This window comes from Hippocampus zosterae, chromosome 4, assembly GCF_025434085.1.
Source record: "Hippocampus zosterae strain Florida chromosome 4, ASM2543408v3, whole genome shotgun sequence".
NCBI classification, from domain to species: domain Eukaryota; kingdom Metazoa; phylum Chordata; class Actinopteri; order Syngnathiformes; family Syngnathidae; genus Hippocampus; species Hippocampus zosterae.
Window position 1 is genome coordinate 3,183,373 of NC_067454.1, and position 21,551 is coordinate 3,204,923.

General features: G+C 44.5%; 3 protein-coding genes across 5 annotated transcripts in view; all 3 read right to left on the bottom strand.

Annotated features, from left to right (window-relative positions):
* Positions 1–696: 696 nt before the first annotated feature.
* LOC127598915 (high-affinity choline transporter 1-like) lies at positions 697–8,136 on the bottom strand. Its single transcript, XM_052062520.1, has 9 exons — positions 8,009–8,136; positions 7,404–7,629; positions 6,763–6,876; positions 5,614–5,769; positions 5,390–5,538; positions 4,370–4,513; positions 4,106–4,259; positions 2,568–2,785; positions 697–2,473 (listed from the first exon to the last, which is right to left on the bottom strand). Exons 2-9 carry the CDS (start codon positions 7,585–7,587, stop codon positions 1,799–1,801), a joined length of 1,794 nt encoding a protein of 597 aa, XP_051918480.1. The 5' UTR covers positions 7,588–7,629; positions 8,009–8,136; the 3' UTR covers positions 697–1,798.
* A 2,171-nt stretch (positions 8,137–10,307) lies between these two features.
* On the bottom strand, positions 10,308–15,707 carry arl6 (ADP-ribosylation factor-like 6). Of its 2 annotated transcripts, XM_052062584.1 has the most exons (10): positions 15,517–15,707; positions 14,692–14,769; positions 14,222–14,371; positions 13,957–14,018; positions 13,817–13,885; positions 13,645–13,739; positions 13,180–13,309; positions 12,398–12,453; positions 12,244–12,288; positions 10,308–11,383 (listed from the first exon to the last, which is right to left on the bottom strand). In XM_052062584.1, the coding sequence occupies exons 3-9, from the start codon at positions 14,339–14,341 to the stop codon at positions 12,263–12,265; spliced, it is 558 nt and encodes a 185-aa protein (XP_051918544.1). In that variant the 5' UTR covers positions 14,342–14,371; positions 14,692–14,769; positions 15,517–15,707; the 3' UTR covers positions 10,308–11,383; positions 12,244–12,262. The 2 variants fall into 2 exon arrangements, with proteins under 2 accessions (XP_051918544.1, XP_051918543.1); XM_052062583.1 differs by lacking the exon at positions 14,692–14,769 and having other exon boundaries at positions 15,517–15,704.
* Positions 15,708–17,174: 1,467 nt separating this feature from the next.
* LOC127598891 (ephrin type-A receptor 6-like) overlaps positions 17,175–21,551 on the bottom strand; it is a 59,665-nt gene continuing 55,288 nt past the window's right edge. Inside the window, exons 15-21 of one of the 2 annotated variants that reach the window (XM_052062455.1) lie at positions 21,445–21,506; positions 19,039–19,254; positions 18,796–18,945; positions 18,526–18,719; positions 18,130–18,234; positions 17,635–17,784; positions 17,175–17,442 (exon numbers count right to left, since the gene is read on the bottom strand). In XM_052062455.1, the coding sequence (XP_051918415.1) occupies positions 17,328–17,442; positions 17,635–17,784; positions 18,130–18,234; positions 18,526–18,719; positions 18,796–18,945; positions 19,039–19,254; positions 21,445–21,506 (992 nt within the window). In that variant the 3' untranslated portion in view covers positions 17,175–17,327. Of the gene's footprint in view, positions 17,443–17,634; positions 17,785–18,129; positions 18,235–18,525; positions 18,720–18,795; positions 18,964–19,038; positions 19,255–21,444; positions 21,507–21,551 lie in introns of both variants that reach the window. The other variant, XM_052062454.1, reaches the window with a different exon arrangement.

A 21,551-nucleotide genomic window follows, 5' to 3' on the forward strand; every position in this document is an offset into this window, starting at 1 on the left:
TTACTAATAATCACAATTTGCTATTCCAAAGTAGATTTTATATATTTCTTTTACATTATAATGTTACATTTATTTACTGCGACATCTGCTATGACAACAAAAATAAATCAACATTTAGCTTAACATCCTTCCTTCTTACATAATTAGCAATTTGTTATTTCTACGCCTTTCTTTATACAAACACACACATCACAGAGAAAAATCATCTGTACACGGCCTTGAACGACACACACATTATAGTTCCGTAATTCAAAAAATGACTGACACATTATTCTGCAACAATACGACTTGCAAAAATAAAATGCACAAACAGCAAATTACGCTTTTTTTTATATATATACAGTATAACGAGATGATTTGAGATTACATTCATATTCATGTGGATATTATTTTTTTTTTCTACAGTCAGGCCTGTGGAAATCCACAACGTCTCTTCACACGATTTACATTAAGGCAGCGGAATAAAAAGTGTCATTTTTCGCGTCGATGCGTCGCGCAAAATCCGCTTCGGAAAGAGAACTACTGCGATGCTCCAAGTCAACTATTTTCACGATTGCTTGTCTAAGTTATTCGAAGCTTTGTGGACGGCTTGCCTGTTGATTCGCAGTCATGATCGCTTTATATCAGAAGGAACAAAAGGAGCCAGATGAGGTGGCTTGGGCATCTGATTCGGATGCCTCCTGAGCGCCTCCCCGGTGAGGTGTTCCGGTCACGTCCCACCGGGAGGAGACCCCGAGGAAGACCCAGGACACGCTGGAGAGACTATGTCACCCAGCTGGCCTGGGAACGCCTCGGGATCCCCCGGGGAGAGCTGGAAGAAGTAGCTAGGGAGAGGGAAGTCTGGCCTTCCCTGCTAAAGCTGTTGCCCCCGCGACCCGGCCCCGGATAAGCGGTAGAAGATGGATGGATGGATGGATGGATGAATTTTGCATTCAGTAGATTACATACCAAGAAATGTCGATTGAATGGATGGCAGCAAGGCTGAGGGAGATTTCGGGTCAGAAAGTTGCCCTTCAAACTCATCTTTGACTAAGATGCCCGACGCCGTGCTTTTTGTTGTCATGATCAATTGGAATATCATATATTCCTGGTTCAGGATGCGGCATCGCTAGCCCTGGCGTCACATCTTCAAGGACTTGTCGGGTTTGACCAGCGTCAGGCGATTTTATTTGCCAAGTAAACTTGTGCCGTCAAAGGAAAACGGTTTTGCGTCGTCTTCTTTTGACATTGTCCGATTGTGAAAAAAAAGAGAAGTCGATGATGAAATGGAGCGCCGAACATCTAACGTCCGGGAGAGTTTGGAAAAGTGTTTTTGATGTGCTTGATGAGCATTTTGCAGATAGTATGAAGATAATCAAATGTTAAAAAAAAAAAAAAAATTGAATTAATAAATAAAGAATTAGAGAACTATATCTCTAATTCTGAATGTTCGCTTCCTTGTTTATTGCAAATTCAGCCATCCATCCACTTTCTGATCCGCTTGATCCTCACAAGGGTCGCAGAGGGTGCTGGAGCCGATCTTAGCTGTCTTTGGGTACCGAAAATGGATGGATGGATTTTTTTGGGGGGCGGGGTAGTGGAGTGTGGAGTATGCTATATTGTAACAGGACCGGTGATGGAGAGTGCCCGTACTGTGTCGCGAGACAGTATTGATACAATGACTGGAAAATCAAAGTTGATCATTTTCAGCTAATTTTGTGGTAATATATAGCTTGTGGAAATGACGCTAGTGTCCCGCTTCCAGTCAGTCAGTGTTGTACCTCACGGTCCCTTGGGGAGGGACATTTCCGTCTCTTTGTCATTCTTCGTGGTGGTGGGAGGAGTCAGGGCTGGACTCCTCCTCTTCCTCCTCCACGGTGTCCGTCGGCAGCGTGTCGCGGCGCGTGAAGGCGGCCGCCAAGGTCACGCTCAGCCGCGGTTTGACGGGCGCCATCTCGGACAGCCCGATGTTGTTGCCGCGGGCCACCAGCGTGGTCTTATCCATAATCTCCCCGCTGTGCTTGGACACGACGGCGTCGAGAAAGTCGTATTTATGAGACAGCTTGCCGCTCTCAAACAGGTACTTGGCCAGGTAGGAAAACGCCACGTTCCCCAGAAAAGACGCCAGCATGGAGGCCGTCTTAAAGGGAAACTTTTGAATGACGATATCCTCCGCTTCGCCGGTGATGTGGTGCCTGCGCTGCTCGACGGTCCAGCCGGGGTAATAAATGAAAGGGGGCAGTCGCAGGTAGGGCTCCCCGCCGCCGATGCGCAGCACCAAGCCAAACAAGTACGCGGCCACCGAGCCGTACGTGTTGGTGCCTTTGACAAAGAGCACGCTGAGGAGCTGCGGGAAGATGATGACATAAACCAAGTCGGAGCTCAGGTACCAAAGCCCGTAAACCGTGCCCGTAACCAACGCCATCAAGGTGGCGAGACCGCCGAACACAAAGATGGTGATGCGCATGACCCACACGATCTCACGATCCGATGCCTGCGGAGAACAAAGGGGAGTGGACGGACGGACGCCCGATTACGACGGCGGCGACGTTTTCGCCCGGATTCGGCTACGGGGCGCGCGTGCTCACCGACTGTCGGAAGGCCAGCTGGTAGATGTTCCTCGCGAACATGGAGCTCGCCGATAGGATGGAGGAGTCGGCGGATGACATGACCGCAGCGGACACGGCACCCAGGCCGAAAAAAGACACAAATGGCGGGCAGAGGTGCTGGAGAACGATGGGCAGGATCATATCGGCCTCTTCCTTCTCTTTGGGGGGGACGGCGCCGTATGTGGTCTGGTTCCAGTCTGGATGAGGGACGGGTATATCATTTATGTCAGTCCAGTGGCCTCGACTGGAAAACGATCATGCAGCCATCATTTTGTACTGGACGGTGTCATGCACAAAAAGATGAGGAAATATAATCATATCAAGTAGAAGTCAGGGCTGGAGAGTGACACGTTTCATTTTCTCGGTTTGATTTATTTGGGCTTTTGGATCAATTGTACTTGTCGGAGTGATTTTTACTTTGAGTATTCTGGTTTGACATGTATTCATTTTTTCTTAGGTTTATTCATTCATCCATCCATTTTCCCATCTACTTTATCGACGGTGGCGGGGTGGTGTGCTGGAGCCTATCCCAGCTGTCTTCGGGCAGTAGGCGGGGGACACCCTGAACCGCTTGCCAGCTAATCGCAGGGCACACAGAGACGAAAAACCATCCCCGCTCGCAATCACACCTCGGGATGATTTAGAATGTTCAATCAGAACTGCCATGCGTTGTTTTTGGAATGTGGGAGTAGACCGGAGTACCCGGAGAAAAGCCACACAAGCACGGGGGAGAACATGCAAACTCCACACAGGGAGGCCGGAGCTGGGATTGAACCCACAACCTCTGCACTGTGAAGTCGACGTGCAAACCATTGCCCCCTTTTACGTTTACTTATATATGCATCAATGTTTGGATTTCTTGGACGTAGTATTTTAGTAAAGCGCTGTGTTCCAGCTCTCTATAAATAAATTGTATTGTATTGCCTTAGTGTAGCTCCCTCTAGTGGATGCATAACGTAACCACAGCCACTATTGTAGCTTCTTTCCTATGCGCCTTATAATGCGGTGCACCCTATATACAAAAACAGCTTTAAAATGCATTGAAGTGCTCCCCGATACTCTGAAGCGCCTTTTAGTGTGGAAAATACGGGAAGCTTTTTTTTACAAAGTAACAATACTCTTACATGAGTACGCCTTTGGGTTACTCTGAGTGCGGGTAAAATGATTCCAATGAGGACGGGAAAACCGAGTTCACTGGCGAGTTATCGCGGAAGAATCCAAAATTTAGAGTTAATTATGGAGTTAAAAGTAGTTAAAAGAGTTAAAAATAGAGTTTAATTTGATCCGCCTTTGCCTTCTTAGTGAGTTAACATTTAAAAAACGGATGGCCGCTACATTATGAATGAGTGGAACCAGCTGCTATTTACTCAGCTCTCTCAGATCTAAAGGCAACACGGGAGCACCCCGAGCGGCGCACACCAATCAAGAACACAAACACGGCCATACGCGCGCATCCACACCAAGCGTGCACACGACATATTTCAGACACACGCCTGCTTTCGAGCGATCGGCCTCACCTGTGGAGGCCCCGATAGCGCCGATGAGAACGGAGGGAACGGCCATGACCAGGCATCCGAAAGCGGCGATAAAAGACAAGACTTGCGCGTAAGTCGCCGAGGAAGCCGACAAGACTCGCTGGAAATACACCTGCCATGGAATGCCTCCGAGCATCTGCCGTTAAATGACACGACAATGACATGAAATTAAATACTTCCGGAAATGGCACCATGATGGCAAGTCTCGGAATCATTCGACCGAAGAGCCGGCGTGGGTCACGGTACCAGGAGGCAAAAATTGTCAATCCAGACCCAGGTGTCACTCCTGTTGACGCTGCCTCTCCATGGCGACTGGTACACATGCTTCACTGCCGTCACCGTGATGTCTGACACGGCCGGGTTGGTCAGAGCAAAGGGGACGCTGATCCACTGCAAGTGGAAAAGCAGTTGGTGGAAACACATAGAACAACCCCTCACGTTCTGCCCGATAGTCAAACAGCAGTCATTAGGCGTACAGTTGGTTATATATGGCGGGGGAGGGGGGCAGGGGGGTCTAATCTGGCGCCCCATCATGTGGTTGAATATGTTCACAAGTGACATAGAGAGAATCTCATCATCATACTGCTGGTGTACCGAATGAAGTTTCCAATAAGTGTGCTGCAGAAGAACAGGGTTCGACATAACCAGTGGCCTGATGGCCCGGGGCCACGACATCGCTATATCGGGCCACTTCTCAACTTCACACACTGGCCCAACGGGGCTAGTCCAAAAGTCACAAATGCTGCAAGTGGCCCAAAAGTGCATACGGTGTTTCACGCCGCAAGACTTTTCTCACCAAAACAACCCGGTTGAAAAGGATGTTGTCAAATAAACAGGATGGGCGCACACTTGACTGGGTAAGGGTGCATGAATCTGGTTAGCCTCATGTCGCTTAGGTTCAGCTTGCCTGATCGCTGCTCGCTTTCATTGATTCCCACAAGTACAAGTGGAATAGAACACGGGCAGCAAGCGGACAAGCTCAAGCTAGCAACATGAGGCTAAGCTAGGTTTAGCACCTTTACCCAGTCAAGTGACACTTTGTCGCCGGATGATTAGGTCGAAAAACGTATGGACTACGCGAGTGGCCTGGCGAAAAGTTTCCTCATCATCAAGGTTTTAGCACAATGTCACTCCTGACACTTGTTGGAATGTAGCATAGCGAAGCTAATGCTAAGTGATATTTGTCATCTTTTTGTCATTTGTTTTCTATGCCAGTTCTTCGAAATGAGATTATTCCCTTCCCACATTCTCTCAAAATATACCCACCAGGCCGACAAAGATGCAGAAGAGCTGCACAACGTCCGTGTAGGCCACGGAGTAAAGTCCTCCCACCAGCGTGTAAAAGATGGCGATGAGGGCCGATATGACCACCGACATTTTGATGTTGATGTCCACGATGACGCTGAGCGTGGCGCCTACGGTCACAAACTCCGGTGAGGGGGACAACGGGACATCGAGGATGAACTACACTGAGGCAGTCGTAAACGTACCGAGAGCCGACAAAATGGCGGCGGACCAGAAGATCTCCCCCATTAATGCGGGTATAAAGAGAAGGCCGCCCATGCGCTTGCCGTAGAGCTGCTGGAATGGGTCCAGCATGGTTACGTAACCTCTTGAGCGCATGGGCTTGGCGAAAAAGAGCCCTCCTATGAGACAGAGAATTCATGTTTTCACACAAAGATGATTTCCAAGGAATTCAATGAATGAAGAAATGGTTCAAAAATATTCATATATTGAAGAGAATGAACTGTAATTGGACAGCTGTTCATGCTTTCACCGGTCATGTCCAAAAAAATGACATGTCACTTGGCGTCGGGCTGAAACCTCATATGTTGCAATTTGGGGAATTGGTTTATTTTAGTGCTGTCAAAAAATTAAAATACTTAATCGCGATCGAATGTACAATTTCATAGTTAACTCAGAATTAACTGTAATTAATCACACATTTTTATCCATTCAAAATTTCCTTTGAATTCTTTTCCTCCTATTTTCACCGTTTTAATGCTCTCATCAACATGGAATCGTGGATCAATTTTCCTTGGGCAAAATGCAAATATTTACTGAAACAACAATTTCGACTTTCAATTTCACATGAACATATTTCACTTGGAGCAGTTATTCAAACTTGGAGCACATTTTATTATTTTAGAGTAACGTAACATCGGTGACGTGGTGCCGCATTAATCTCACAATAAAAGAATTAATCGAGTTAAAATTGTTTTTAACTCGATTAATTTGGCTGGCAACCGATTCAGGGTCCCCCCCGCCTACTGCCCGAAGACAGCTGGGATAGGCTCCAGCACCCCACGCGACCCTAGTGAGGATCAAGCGTCTCGGAAGATGAAAATTTGTTTTAAATTAACGCCGATCACGCGTCAAACTGACAGCACTAGTTTATTTATTTTGACTTTTTTTCAAAAATCCATACGATTGGTCAGTCAGCACGTATGGGCCTCCCTTGACACCGATACATGCTATTCAATGCACAGACCAAGCATCTCAAAATGATGTTAAATCAACAAAATAATCGATGACCGCAAGCGTGGTTGGATGCGAGCATGCAAAAAAAAAAAAAAAACATGCCCCCCCAACTCATACAAATGGTAAGACAGAAAATACGTGCAAGAAGCCTCACTCACCGACAACAAGACTGAGGGCATATCCAAAGGGGGCTTGTGCCCAAGCCAAGCCATAATCTGGCAGGTAAACGTATTCGGCTGTGCCATTAATGTATCCTCCACCAACCCAGGTTGCTGAAAGTATCAGGAATAAAAAAAAATTTTTAAAAACTCATCATCAATCTTCAGAACGTATTAGGACATTTTGCCTGGCGCACTTCCACACAGATTGTACATTAACCTTCTGTAGGTTAAATTTCCCCCCACTCCACATCTGCTTTTACAAAGGCAATGCTATTTTTGATGAGAAGCATTTCTTGTTCAATACATGCATGGCGTGCAATAAATACCGACTCATTTATAAAAAAAAAATTGATTTGATTGCCGATATCCAACAAAACATTAAATCTGTACTATTTTGGATACTTCAAGAAAAAAAAATGAACACGTCAACAACAATTACAATGATCTTTAGGTGCATTTAATAAAGTGTCCGGGAAGAGACAAAGCAATTACAATGATCTTTAGGTGCATTTAATAAAGTGTCCGGGAAGAGACAAAGCGACGTTAAGCAAAACTGAAGGCAACTTTTGGACTGACACAGCGACTCCACGGAATCACACGATCGTGCGTGTCTGAACAAAAGCGCGCAGCCGATTTACCCGTCATGGTAAATCCTCCGACGAACAATCCGATGTCTCTGCCTCCGACCATGATGGTTTCGCTGCGGTCCGTCCCTTCGGCCTCTCCGGAGTGTTTGTTCTTCCATGCCGCCCAGATGCCCACAAAGAGGATGAGCAGGTAGAAGAGCGCGATGGCCACAAGCCCCTCGACATGGATGGTCATGGTCGCGCCGGTCTTGCGCTAAGAACAAGGACGCATGGAGACCTGCGGCGCGCACACGCGCGCGCGTTAAGTGATGCTCGTCCATGGCACAGTCAAGCATTTTAAAGTACTTTCCCCACATGAAGCTGCGGCCCCCGGTAACCAGGAATTTACGCTTCACAGCGGACGAGTAAAAGTCAAAACAGAAATCGGGCCACAAAAATGACTTTTATTTTCTACTGTGAGAGCTTGGTTCGTCATTTTGTAGTTTCTTCAAATGACCCATAGCGATAAGTAATAATTACACTCGTGAAAAGAATCTGCCGTGCGTAACGTGGCCAATTGCGCCCGCAATATGACTTGCCCCTATTTATTAAGTAACAGAAAATAACAATATAGTGGGGGGAGGAAATGGTTGACAAAATTATCCTTTTAAACATACCTGAAAAGTTTCTCGCAGCATGTACTGGGCTCCTCGGACAGGTCGCTCCAAAGAGACAATGGCGGAAGTCTCTTGGGTGGCTTTTAAGAGGGTGGGGGGGGGGGGGGCGGTCGCCGTCAGAGGAGTAGTAGTCACACGTCAGAGGAACCGAAAGGCTCCCACCTCTCTCGAATGAGCAACTCGCACATTGGGGGGGGGGGGGGGGGGGGGGGGGAGGGGACGACACGTCATGCGCGCTGAGGTTCAAGTGCGTCTCGAATTTTGAATTCCGAGCTGCTTTGAACGTGTCAATTTTGACTGAACCCATCGCAGAAAAGATCCTTCGCGCATTCGTGGATATGATCACATAGAAATCTGCATTGAGGGCGGCTCGGCCTATTGGGTCGTTTCTTTTTTATTTTGATCACATTCGGCTCACAAGCCCAATTAGCTGACTCACCGCAAACCGTTTTTCGGTGTGACTGAGAAAGAAAAAAAAAGCTTTGACGCATGAACCGAAGGACACTACGAATTATACTGGATCAAATGTAAGATTCGTTCTTAAATTTTAACACCTCGTTGAAATAATTCTTAGCAACCGGTGTGCTGTGGCGTCAATCGCTACTGTGAATTACACCAAAAATGACAAAACGAATACAAATCTCCAGAAAATCAACCACCGGAAATCAGGCATGGTGTAGTCCAAGAGAATAATCTTCCAAAACACGTGAGTCAAAATCGACTGAATGGAACCTCATATTTTTATTTTTTATATATTTTTATTTTATATATATATATATATATATATATATATATATATATATATATATGTATATATACTGTATTCAAAAAAATATTCAATCGGATTCAGGTCACGTGATTGCCTTGGCCAATGGCAATCACGTGACCTGAATCCGATTGAAGATTCGTTCAAAAGACAAAACCGAAACTAAAATATCAGTCACCGTTTGAGAGTGACAGAAACTGGCCAATACTTGATACGAGTGCGTCCCTTTGAGTGGAGATGAACCCTCGAGTAATTCTAGACTCTATCAGAAGTACAACGCCTGCCTTTTAAAATTCAGGATGTCGTGTTTTAAAGTCCATCAATTAGGTGGAGCCCGCTAATGGCGTCCTGCGTGTTATGTAAGATCGTCGTGGCCAAGCTGACAGGCTCCCAATTAGGATGACTCCCGGAGAGCAGCGGGGAGAGATCTAATGACACATCTGACTTTCTTCCTGGCTCGCACACACACACACACTGGGGGTGCCCACTAAGCTGAGGCATCCAAACAGAAGCCTTATGCTGCTCACAAGCCTGATTGAGATCGCGCGACGTCAAGTTCAACACTTGAGTACGCGCGGCGCCCCCTGCTGGCAAAGCATTGCAATGGTTTCAGAACCAGGGACAGAGATAACTGTTCGAACGGCAAGAGCACATTCGTTTAAAAAAAAATCCTCGGTTCACGTCGACATTGTTTACAAAGTAGTTGTCAATAGCTTGCCATGAACTGTTTTTCTGTCAAATATGTCACATTTCGTTATTCATGGCCTAGTTTTTTTCATACATCCACTGAAATCACCAAATTAAATTCATTCATTCATCTTCCGTACCGCTTGATCCTCACTAGGGTCGTGGGGGTGCTGGAGCCTATACCAGCTGTCTCCGGGCAGTAGGCGGGGGACACCCTGAATCGGTTGCCAGCCAATCGCAGGGCACACACAGACGAACACCCATCCACGCTCACATTCACACCTCGGGACAATTTAGAGCGTCCAATCAGCCTACCATGCATGTTTTTGGAATGTGGGAGGAAACCGGAGCACCCGGCGAAAACCCACGCAGGCCCGGGGAGAACATGCAAACTCCACACAGGGAGGCCGGGGCTGGAAACGAACCCGGTACCTCTGCTCTGTGAAGCCGACGTGCTAACCACTGGACTACCGGGCCGCCCCCAAATTAAATTTTGCACTACAAATACCATTTGCGTTTTCATTACTTCCGCAAAAGACAATATTGTACTTTTATCAAGATTGAGTGTACAGACATACAGTAACTTGTTGGGGTTTACAAAGCCAAAATACCTTTTGGCCAAAGGCGTCTCGGGAGGCCTAAAACAAAACGATGCAACATCTGAAACCTGTGTTTTAATTTTAAGAGTTCAGGGCCCACCGGCTGGCCCTTTAGTGAGCAGCTGTTCCTGGCAGGGCTGTTGGATGGAAGGGTGAGCAACGGCCAGAGAGACAAGACGTACGCACACCCACCCACACGTGAACTAATTAATGAGACATGGGAAGAGACCAGAACGCTTCAAAAAACAAAAACAAAAACGCTTTTTATTCTTTGAAAACATTTCCACTGAAATAAAATACATACATCTTAAGATGATACATTATTCTCGCACGATCATTAACAGCTGATTTTATATCGTCCTAGTATTGTACTTCGGCGGCTATGTGAGGCTCATTTACATATAAAAGCGTTTTTTATTTTTATTTTTTGCAGTCTATAGAGCCTCAAAGTGTTACACACATGTACAGAACTTTGCACTGCCCTCAGACATAATATTAATTTCACAACGGAGGACATTGAGAAATGAGCCGAAAGCGACACAAACTGCCCCGTCGTCCAGAATTTTTTTTTTCAATCTCAAATGCAATTATCCGACGACACATGTGAAGTGTTTTACTTTTAAATCGCAGCTGCGCAGTGTTCTCGTGTTCTCCAACGAGCCCACGCTAAACGTGGCAAATCAGGCTCGGCCAATTGATTACAAACCGGCCTCGAACCACCGACGTGATCACATTTTCAAACGAGACGCATCTTTTCACCGCACGTCTGCGTTTAATCAGTAAAGTAGCCCGGCTGGATCGTGAAGGTGAACTTTCATGGCGCCACTGGCGTAAGGCAGAAAAATTCAACTGGTGCTACGTACTCGACGGCTTACTCGTTATTCGTGGGCTTTGGAGAACCGGTTAGTGGCAGCTTCTAAAAGCGCGCCGTGTTCGAGGGGTCACATAAAAATGACGACGACAACAAAACATGAGAAATCTCAAAAGAAAGCTGCACAAGTATTAGCTGCAACGAACGATGGCGTGACGGCTTTGCCACGACCCTCCCTGCTCGTTTGGCCCACGGACGAGAGAGTCACTTTACCACCCCAAACCTTTTCTCATTCTCGGCTGCACGTTTTTTTTTTTTTTTTAACTGCTCACTGTCAACTACTTAGAGCTTAAAAGACATTTATAAAGTGAATGATGGCAAGTTGTGGGACTTTCTTAAGTGGATAGAAAGAAAACAGGTGCACAATTGAAGAGAGGTGCTCAACGGGAGAAAGACGACGCTTTGGGTGCCTTGATGACTAGCAGGCTGGGATTGTACAGTCCTGAAAATAACTACCAAAAAAAAAAAAAGACACATCAGGAGAGACTTGTTTGGAATCTTTAGCTACATGAAGGAATGGGAAGAAATCAAACTTTTGACTGTTCAGTGAATGCAATTCATTCTTAGGTGAATAATTTGATGTATAAGCACAGCTCGTGTCGGAATCAATTATTTTGCCCAAATTTGTTACATTCGTAATTCATTCATTCATCTTCCGAACCGCTAAATCCTCATTAGGGTCGCGGGGGGGTGCTGGAGCCTATCCCAGCTGTCTTCGGGCAGTAGGCGGGGGACACCCTGAATCGGTTGCCACCCAATCGCAGGGCACACAGAGACGAACAACCATTCACACTCACACTCACACTCACACCTAGGGACAATTTAGAGCGTCCAATCAGCCTGCCACGCATGTTTTTGGAATGTGGGAGGAAACCGGAACACCCGGAGAAAACCCACGCAGGCCCGGGGAGAACATGCAAACTCCACACAGGGAGGCCGGAGCTGGAATCGAACCCGGTACCTCGGCACTGTGAAGCCGACGTGCTAACCACTGGACTACCCGGCCGCCCGGAATAAATTATCTTGCCCAAATTTGTTACATTTGTAATTTTGTACCGCTATTCCAGACTACTCTACACACGCAAGGGCTGCACAGTGTGTGTGTCAACATATATGCCGAAATAAATTGCAATGCAGCTATGATTCAACCATGAATGACACCCGCTGACCATCTCCAAGTGGAATTCAAAGGAATTTTTAAAAAAAGGACTTAAAAGCACCATTTGGAAAATAATATTGTGTTGTCTTTGGAGAATCAAAACATGCGCTCAGATTTGTATGCAAACGACAACATTTCTTTTTTTTGGGGTACCTCCTGCAGCCTGGTGGTCTCATGTTCTCATCGATTTGATTTGATCTGAAAAGAGCATCCAAAGTGAAACAAATCAGATACATGGTCAATTTTCAAAATACTCATTTGGGACACGCACACGCACAAGGATGCACACACACGCGGTTGGGTTTACCTTGTAACCATTCCACACCCTCCTGTAAACCATCTCCTTTCAGCGCGTCAGTTGCACTGAAACAAACAGCAACATTCGCACGTTAGCTAATCACAACATGTCGCCTGGGAACACGTTACACGTCCGCCATTGACTCTCAACAAACAGCATCGCAAATCTCAGGACAAACATGACGGACGTAGCTTGAGCTCCCGTCCAGTTTTAGGTTTAGTCCAATAAGTAGTACTGCTCAGAAATTGAGTTCCCAATTTTTTAAAATTCATTCATTCATCTTCCGAGCCGCTTGATCCTCACCAGGGTCGCGGGGGGTGCTGGAGCCTATCCCAGCTGTCTTCGGGCAGTAGGCGGGGGACACAAAACCGACGCAGGCCCGGGGAGAACATGCAAACTCCACACAGGGAGGCCGGAGCTGGAATCGAACCCGGTACCTCTGCACTGTGAAGCCGACGTGCTAACCACTGGGCTACCGGGCCGCCATTTTTAAAAATATTTTTTACAATTATTTTCCATTACTGAAGAAGCATAGCCCGGAATGCTTTCAAATTACGGTCAAGTATAGCTTGTGGCGATCTCGCGCGTCCGCCATATTGCGAGCGAATCACTGCACACTTTACACCCGCACCTCACTCGTGTTGCTGAAAAGCAGCCCGCTTTTCAAAACCGCTCATAATGTCTCTCTTTTGTTCAATTTCCAACTCGACGCGAGCGGCTCGCGCATGCTTCCCAACGCCGAGGGACGATTTCACTGCGGATTGCAGCGCCAAGTGTAAATCGAGTCCTACCAGATGTGCCAAGGTTTGTCCTTGATATTGTCCAAGCACAGCAGCTGGGAAACCTTCACCGATGACAGAGCGTCTCGGACGTCCATCTTGTTAGCCAAGAACAGGATGGGAATTCGCTTGTGTTTAATGTCTGCGGTGAGACGAGACATGGATGTTGTGAGATGGATGTAAGCTAATCATTGAGACAACTCAAAGAAAAATAAACACACAAATAAAAATTTAAAAAATAAAAAATACACAAAAATAAATACTCAAGATATTTTTGCAAAATATTTTGCCTACATGCTAAACTGAATTCAACTTTTCAAGTTCAATTTGTGATGTGGTTCAAAGTTTGGCCGCCAGAGGGCAGCAAGTGGACACGCAAATAATTACATTGACAAGAACGCGCAACAATTTAATAAAAATCCATCATAACGACGTGATTCGGTCCCTCCGCGCGCACGCACACACACACAAACTCACCCGGATGGTTTAACAAGGTGTCCAATTCCTCTTTGGCCACGACCATCCTGAGCTTATCCGCGCTGTCGATGACAAAGATGACAGCTTGGCCCTCCCTGCACAAGACAATTTGCGCAATGTGAATAAACGTATCCGGAAAAGCTGAGCGCAACGTCTCTGTGAGCAACTGTACTTGTAGTAGTGCTCCCACAGGTTTCGGTATCTGCCTTGGCCTGACATGTCAAACACTGTGAAGGAAAGGCTGCACACAAGACAAGACATTCCGTGACTGGTCAAGACACAACAAGTGAGCGTGAGATGCTGAAAAGCCACCTGGACGTCTTGAATTTCTCGATGCTGAAACCAATAGTCGGGACGATGTCTTGTGCTTGAGCCTGTGAATAAAATGAAAAATGTTAATAAAAAAAAAAATACACTTCATCAACTAGCGGCGGGGGGTATGTCGTTATTATGTCGTTAATATGTCGTTAATATGTCGTAGTTATGTCTGACCAAACGTGAAGCTTCATTTTGAACAGAAGCCATGGATAGATTCCCCCCCCCCCCCCCCCACACACACACACAAAAATGGACTTACATGCGACGGCTTGAGTTTGTTGATGATGGTCGTTTTCCCGCTGTTGTCGAGGCCCAGGCAGAGCACGTTCACTTCTTTCTTGAAGCCCAGCCATCCTGCCAACTTGTCAAACAGCCCCATTGGCAGCAACCATCCGCACTCGCGCCCCCTCTGCAACAAAGGCCGGCGGCGTCATTGTGCGAATGCAGAGCGGAAACGCTTGCACGTGGGGGGGAAATCGTCTGGTTTTGTTCAGAAGAATCGTTCAGAAGTGAGTTAGTCGAGTTGGACCATTCTGCCGAACCGATTATTTAGCCATTCTGCTACGATATGCTTGAAGATGTGATATGAAAAGGGCGAAACTGCATACTGGCTTCGAGTGTGCTTGAAAAGACAGGCGGGAGTCCATCTGTGTCCCCAGATTCTAAATTAGTGTTGTTATTTATGACTGCCACGTTCCTGGTGATCTGTGCGGAATTTATATCCCATACCGGATTCTGCTGTGATAGGCTCCAGCTTGTGTGGCAATCAAGAGAAGCAGTATGATGTCAAGATAGGTCCAAACGTGCCTAGGGAGATTTTTGGACTATTTCCGCTATGATGTATCAAAAATGAACAGAGAAAGAGTACTTTCGAAAGAATTGCTATGACATGGTCTCAAAGTCCTCCGTTATTTTGTGGAGGCGTTTGGGTTCAGTGACAGCATCTCTCACTGCAAGTAGCGACTTGACGCTCGGGTTTCGAATGATAACATAGACGTACAAATATCAGGAATGTTTACGCATGCTGATCACGTGCTCAACGTCGTCCCTAAGTATATCAGTTCAAGATTACGCAAAATACGAGCAAGTCCGTCAACCCCAAATCAACCGACAACGCGTGACCGTTCACGCTCGTTTATGCAACCGGTGGGTTCGATAATGTGCGCAGATAAAGCTGACTGGAGTGTCATCGACGATTCGCCCGTTAGCCGTTAACTCCGACTAAAGAGATTGTAGCGTAATTAACAGTCACGGTCCTATTTAGTTAATCTTCTCTGTTCTATAACCATACGGGGTAGCCCGAGCTAACCCCTTGATAGTGACGCCAATTTTACGCTTCAGCTCGGATGATTTCTATCAACATGAAATTGAAGTAAAAACAACGTCTTAAGGTGTACGTTGCCAGCTCCACACAAACGTTGCAAAATCCGACTCGAAACATGCAATTGATGCCACATAAACAGCTAACGTCAGAGCTAGCAACGCTAACGGTAGTTAGCATACCCCTGGTAATTCTTACACAGACGCCTTTGTGTATATGGACTTGAATATTACCTTTGATTAAACTTGGTGTTCTTGATGTGCACAGAAATGTAGTCTGGGCTCGTTTATTCCATCACCGATGAGTCGTGTCCATTGCTTTCATTCATTTCTCGTGCGCATTTCCATGGTGCCCAGGATACGCTCCTGATTTATGCTGCATTCGAGGAACTCGGATATTTGACTTTTTCCAAATCAACAAACAACAAGCGGAACGGCCTACCCCTCATACGTGACGAAATCGTTTTGTGCTTTGTGTTCGCAAATACACGTCTATAGCTCTTTCGCGATTATTTATGTACGTGTAGTGTTTTATTTAGCGCGACAGTTTCTTGGCAACACTGTGTTGCAAGTGACAACAAACCTCGAGTCACTTACAGGATGCTAACCGAAAGCCAAAGTTACTATAATTATAAACGTTGCAATCACTGAACCCACAACGGCAAAATGTAATACTCATCAATAAAATCGATACGATTACGTCGTGAATAAAGAATGTATTTTTGGAATAACGCATTTGAGGATGTAAATTTTGTTCAAATGTATCTTGTTATAAAGATTCAGCCATTGCACCACTTTAACCAGGATATTCTCAGAGTAGCAACTGAGCTTGGAGTGTCACAGTTGTGTCATCTGCGGGTTGCAGCACATTCAGAGAGACTACAAGTGTTACAGAAAGCCATCAAAGCGAGAAATCCACGGAAAAAATGTGAATTTTGCCGTTCAGTGTTACAGAAGAGCGAGTTGTGCATAAAACACTGAAGCATTGAATCTTCGCATGCTACATTTGAGCGAACCAAACTCAGTTTACATGTAAAGGTTATAGTGCCATAGGTTCATCCTGAAATTCCAGCAAAAGCCCTAATTTCTTGTAACTATGTGAGTGAAATAGTGTATTACAACAAAAACGTCTCTCTGTGGGGCATTAAAATGTTTACACCAAAAGTGTCTGACGTCCAACGAAACTCTCCATGCCCTTCCTTGCGCCTCATTGACAAACTCACCTGACAATTCTTCATGTCCAGAAAACGTGTCACTCTCTTGAGTGACAGGAGGAAACAATGACTGTACACGTCTGTGCCTGTGCGCGCATCCATGGATACCTTTGTCACTGCATGTGTGTGTGCGCGTCTGCCATCAGGTGTGAAATGTGCGTGTGCATTTGAAGTCCGAGAGATAACGCCAATGCCTTAAAATAGAGTCGTTTATTCAGGAAGAAACAGCCAGCTTTCACGTAACTTTCAGTACAAGACACACTGCAACACCATGAGGATAGAACATATTTCTATAAAATCTTTTGACATTCACTCGTCTTCAGTTCAAAAAGAGAATTGCGTAAATTGTTCTGACAATTCAATATTCCTGGTGAAATATTTAATAAACCAGCAATACGTTTGTTATTAAAATAACCTAGTAGGCGGGGCATACGTGAGCAAACGTTCTCTCCACGTAATCTCTGGTCTTGAGGTATCCAATTTGAGACCATTCAAAGTCAATAATGAAAACCGTTGGATTGTCACCTGGAAAGAGCGGAGGCATTGACTGGCACTTGAATCAACACTAGAGGGGAAAAAATAAACAAAACAAAACAAAAAAAATCTTAAATTCAAATGAATTTGAATATTTTGCTGAGTCAATGAGATCGCATTTCGCCAGAACTGACTGAGGTGACACGATGCCTGTGTGACGCGTGTTGAACGGACTCAGCGACGTCGAGCTCCAGAATCGCTCTCATCAGCAGCGTGTGACACTTTGTAAACCCGGCAGTCTGGTGGGTGCAACTCATCAAATGTCTGCACACACACATCTGGCTTTGTGTGACGGCCTCACACTTGAAAGCCGCTCTGTTGAATATGGTGGAACTGCAGGCGCAGAGACTGTATGCTGCTTAAGATCCTCCTCTGGTGGCCAATCAAACAGATCCCAATTCGCCTGATGTCACTGAGGAGAGAAAAAAAAATATTTTTAAAGAACCAGTCAAAGAAAAAAAAGACTGTTAGTTCCCGATGCAGCATCCACGTGGGAGCAATCATCTTATTTTGAGTGACTAACACTCTGACTGGAATAATTCCAAGGGGGGCAAATAAAGTAAGCGCCGAGGGTCAAGAATAACACACATTTGGGCTCACTCACTCTGCGCTCATTGTTGAAATGGAATCCAGCGTCGTATATCCTGCTGCAATGAAGTTGTTCTTGTATTGGCTCATTTTGATCGAATCAAGCCAGTCTCCGACAGAGATGAAGAGAGGGTAGTCGGGCATGGCGTCGGGAGAATCGGGGAAACTGAAGACAGCATTTAGGAAAGAAAAGGAGCAGGAGGATGAGAAGCATAATTAACATCCTTTGAAGGACCGACTTTAGCATCCATCCACTCAATAAGATAATTTATCGACTTGAAAAATGTATCTGGATCCAGATGATTTTATTTTGTGCAACCACTTGACGAAATAAAATGTACTACATTCAGCACATTGTTTTTTTTAGTGTAGTGACGCTAAACCAAGAGCCATTACAGAACCATTTCCCCATTGTTCCCTTTACCACCACTTTTTTTCCCCCAACTTGATACTATCACATGACATTGTAAGAAACAAATCCAGTGAGAAATGTTGACTGTACTGTACTTACTCTGATAATAACGCTTTTCTCTTTTCACCATTGCCGTCCACTTGCATTGGGGCCATGTGATGCAGTGACCAAGCAGATCCAGCAGATGGTGCTGCAACTACAGGACTGGAGTGGGAACAGTATGGCCTGCGTGTCACGGTTATTTCATCAAACAAGTCAGATGGACATGTGAAGGATTGTTCTGCTTTTAGTTAGGGGGACGATATTTTTTTAGTTGAACTGCCCCAATTTAAAATTATATCGAAGTTTATTGACTTGAAATTTTTGAGTTCACTCAATCTTGATTTTTCTCGGGTGTCGGTGTATACAGTATCTTGCGATTCTATGTGGAAATTCAACCTGCTAAAGTGACTGATTTGCTCCTGGAATGCAACGCGTGTGCGAGATGATACGTACTTGTGCGACTCGTTCACCAGCGCAAGGAGCCCGCTGGGGTTAATTATGAGTTTGTCCAGGAAACAAAGCACGTTGTTGAATCGCGGACGCTGACTCGGCTCCTTCTGCCAGCAGTGCAACATCAGCTGGTGCAGCGTGACAGGGCAGCCCATTGGAGCGGGTAATCGATATCCCTCCTCCATTGATAAAATGACCTGGGAAAGTTGGGAAGTTATTCTCCGAGGTGTGCCGCCGTGCCGTGCCGTGTCAATCTGGTGTCAGACATCTTACATCTTGATTGGACATCTCCCAGTAAGGCCTCTCGCCATATGACATCACCTCCCACATGACAATGCCGAAACTCCAAACATCGCTGACTGAGGAGAACTTTCCATAAGCAATCGCCTCCGGTGCCGTCCAGCGTATCGGTATCTTTCCTCCCTGATGATAAAAGCAAGACTGACTAATTGTTTGAGGACAGCCGACCTTGGGCAGAAGTCGATGACCTGCAGGTAACCCGAATGAAACACTCACGTTCACCGTGGCGGTGTACGCCGCCTCGGTATCTTCTTCCATGACTCTGGACATGCCAAAATCGGACACTTTACACACCAAGTTCTCGTCGACCAGAATGTTGCGAGCCGCGAGGTCTCTGTGAACGTAACCCATGTCTGAGAGGTAGGCCATCCCCACTGCCACGCCACGCATCATTCCGACCAGCTGGAGCACCGTGAATTGACCGTCGCGTGTCTGGAGTGGAATATGGAAAGGTTACATGGTGCCTCAAATAAGTCAAGAGCAAGAATGGGTTCAACACACACACACACACATACACACACATACATATGTACATATATATATATATATACAGTATACACACACACACACATACATATGTACATATATATGCAGTATAATGTATGTAGATACATATATATACAGTATACACACACACACACACACACACACATATGTACATATAGATACAGTATACTGTATGTAGATACATATATATACAGTATACACACACACACACATACAGTATAATGTATGTAGATACATATATATACAGTATACACACACACATACATATGTACTTATATATACAGTATACTGTATGTAGCTACATATATACAGTATACACACACACACACATGTACATATAGATACAGTATACTGTATGTAGATACATATATATACAGTATACACACACACACATACTTATGTACATATATATACAGTATAATGTATGTAGATACATATATATACAGTATACACACACACATACATATGTACTTATATATACAGTATACTGTATATAGATACATATATATACAGTATACACACACACACACATACTTATGTACATATATATACAGTATAATGTATGTAGATACATATATATACAGTATACACACACACACACATGTACATATAGATACAGTATACTGTATGTAGATACATATATATACAGTATACACACACACACATACTTATGTACATATATATACAGTATAATGTATGTAGATACATATATATACAGTATACACACACACATACATATGTACTTATATATACAGTATACTGTATGTAGATACATATATATACAGTATACACACACACACACATACTTATGTACATATATATACAGTATAATGTATGTAGATACATATATATACAGTATACACACACACATACATATGTACTTATATATACAGTATACTGTATGTAGATACATATATATACAGTATACACACACACACACACACATACTTATGTACATATATATACAGTATAATGTATGTAGATACATATATATACAGTATACACACACACATACATATGTACATATATATACAGTATACTGTATGTAGCTACATATATATACAGTATACACACACACACACACATATGTACATATACAGTATACTGTATGTAGCTACATATATATACAGTATACACACACACACACACACACACATATGTACATATAGATACAGTATACTGTATGTAGATACATATATATACAGTATACACACACACACATACATATGTACATATATATACAGTATACTGTATGTAGCTACATATATATACAGTATACACACACATATGTACATATATATACAGTATACTGTATGTAGATACATATATATATATACAGTATACACACACACACACACACATACATATGTACATATATATATACAGTATACTGTATGTAGCTACATATACATATATACAGTATACACACACACACATATGTACATATATATACAGTATACTGTATGTAGATACATATACTGGGTACATATACTGGGTCCCATGTCCCAGTATACACACACACACACACAGTTAGGGATATTTGGCTGTCAGGTGAAATGTGTAAAAAGTTCACACTACATTGATATCATAAAATTAAGGACTTTTTTTAATGACAAGCGTGCACGAGTGATTTCTTCATCTCAAACAATTCATTGAAAGTGGGGTGGCATTATTCATCCGGTTTCTCAGGCCATTGTTCACAATGTCGCGGTCACCCACACGGAATGGGGCCAAAGGTTGTCCACTTCTACATCTTTCTGTGACTCTTCCAATCCCTCGGTATATCTCTGTTGCAACTTGATGATGACACTCTGACACTCTAAACTCAGTGGCCACTTCCGTCTAGGAATGTCCCGTTTGAAGCATCAGAACGGCAAGGCCCGAATTGAACCGGGATATTTATTGCTCGATTCAAGAATCAAACACCTGTTGTGAAATTTGCTCCCCATTAGAGAGCAGCAACTTGTGCAAAAAGAACTCAACCATTTAACATGCAAAAACCTATAAAAGGTTGAATTTTAGGCTTGTCCTGAAATTTCACCTGAAAGCCCAAATATCCCGAACCTTTTGTGAATACCGGTACTGTGAATATATTATGTGAGAGTAAATTCCAACCCGTAGGAAAGAGTCCAGCGCTCCATTTGCCATGTACTCCACCACTATCATCACAGGCCTGCCTGTGGAAATAGAGGCGTTACGAAAGTTAATTAGAAAATACCTAT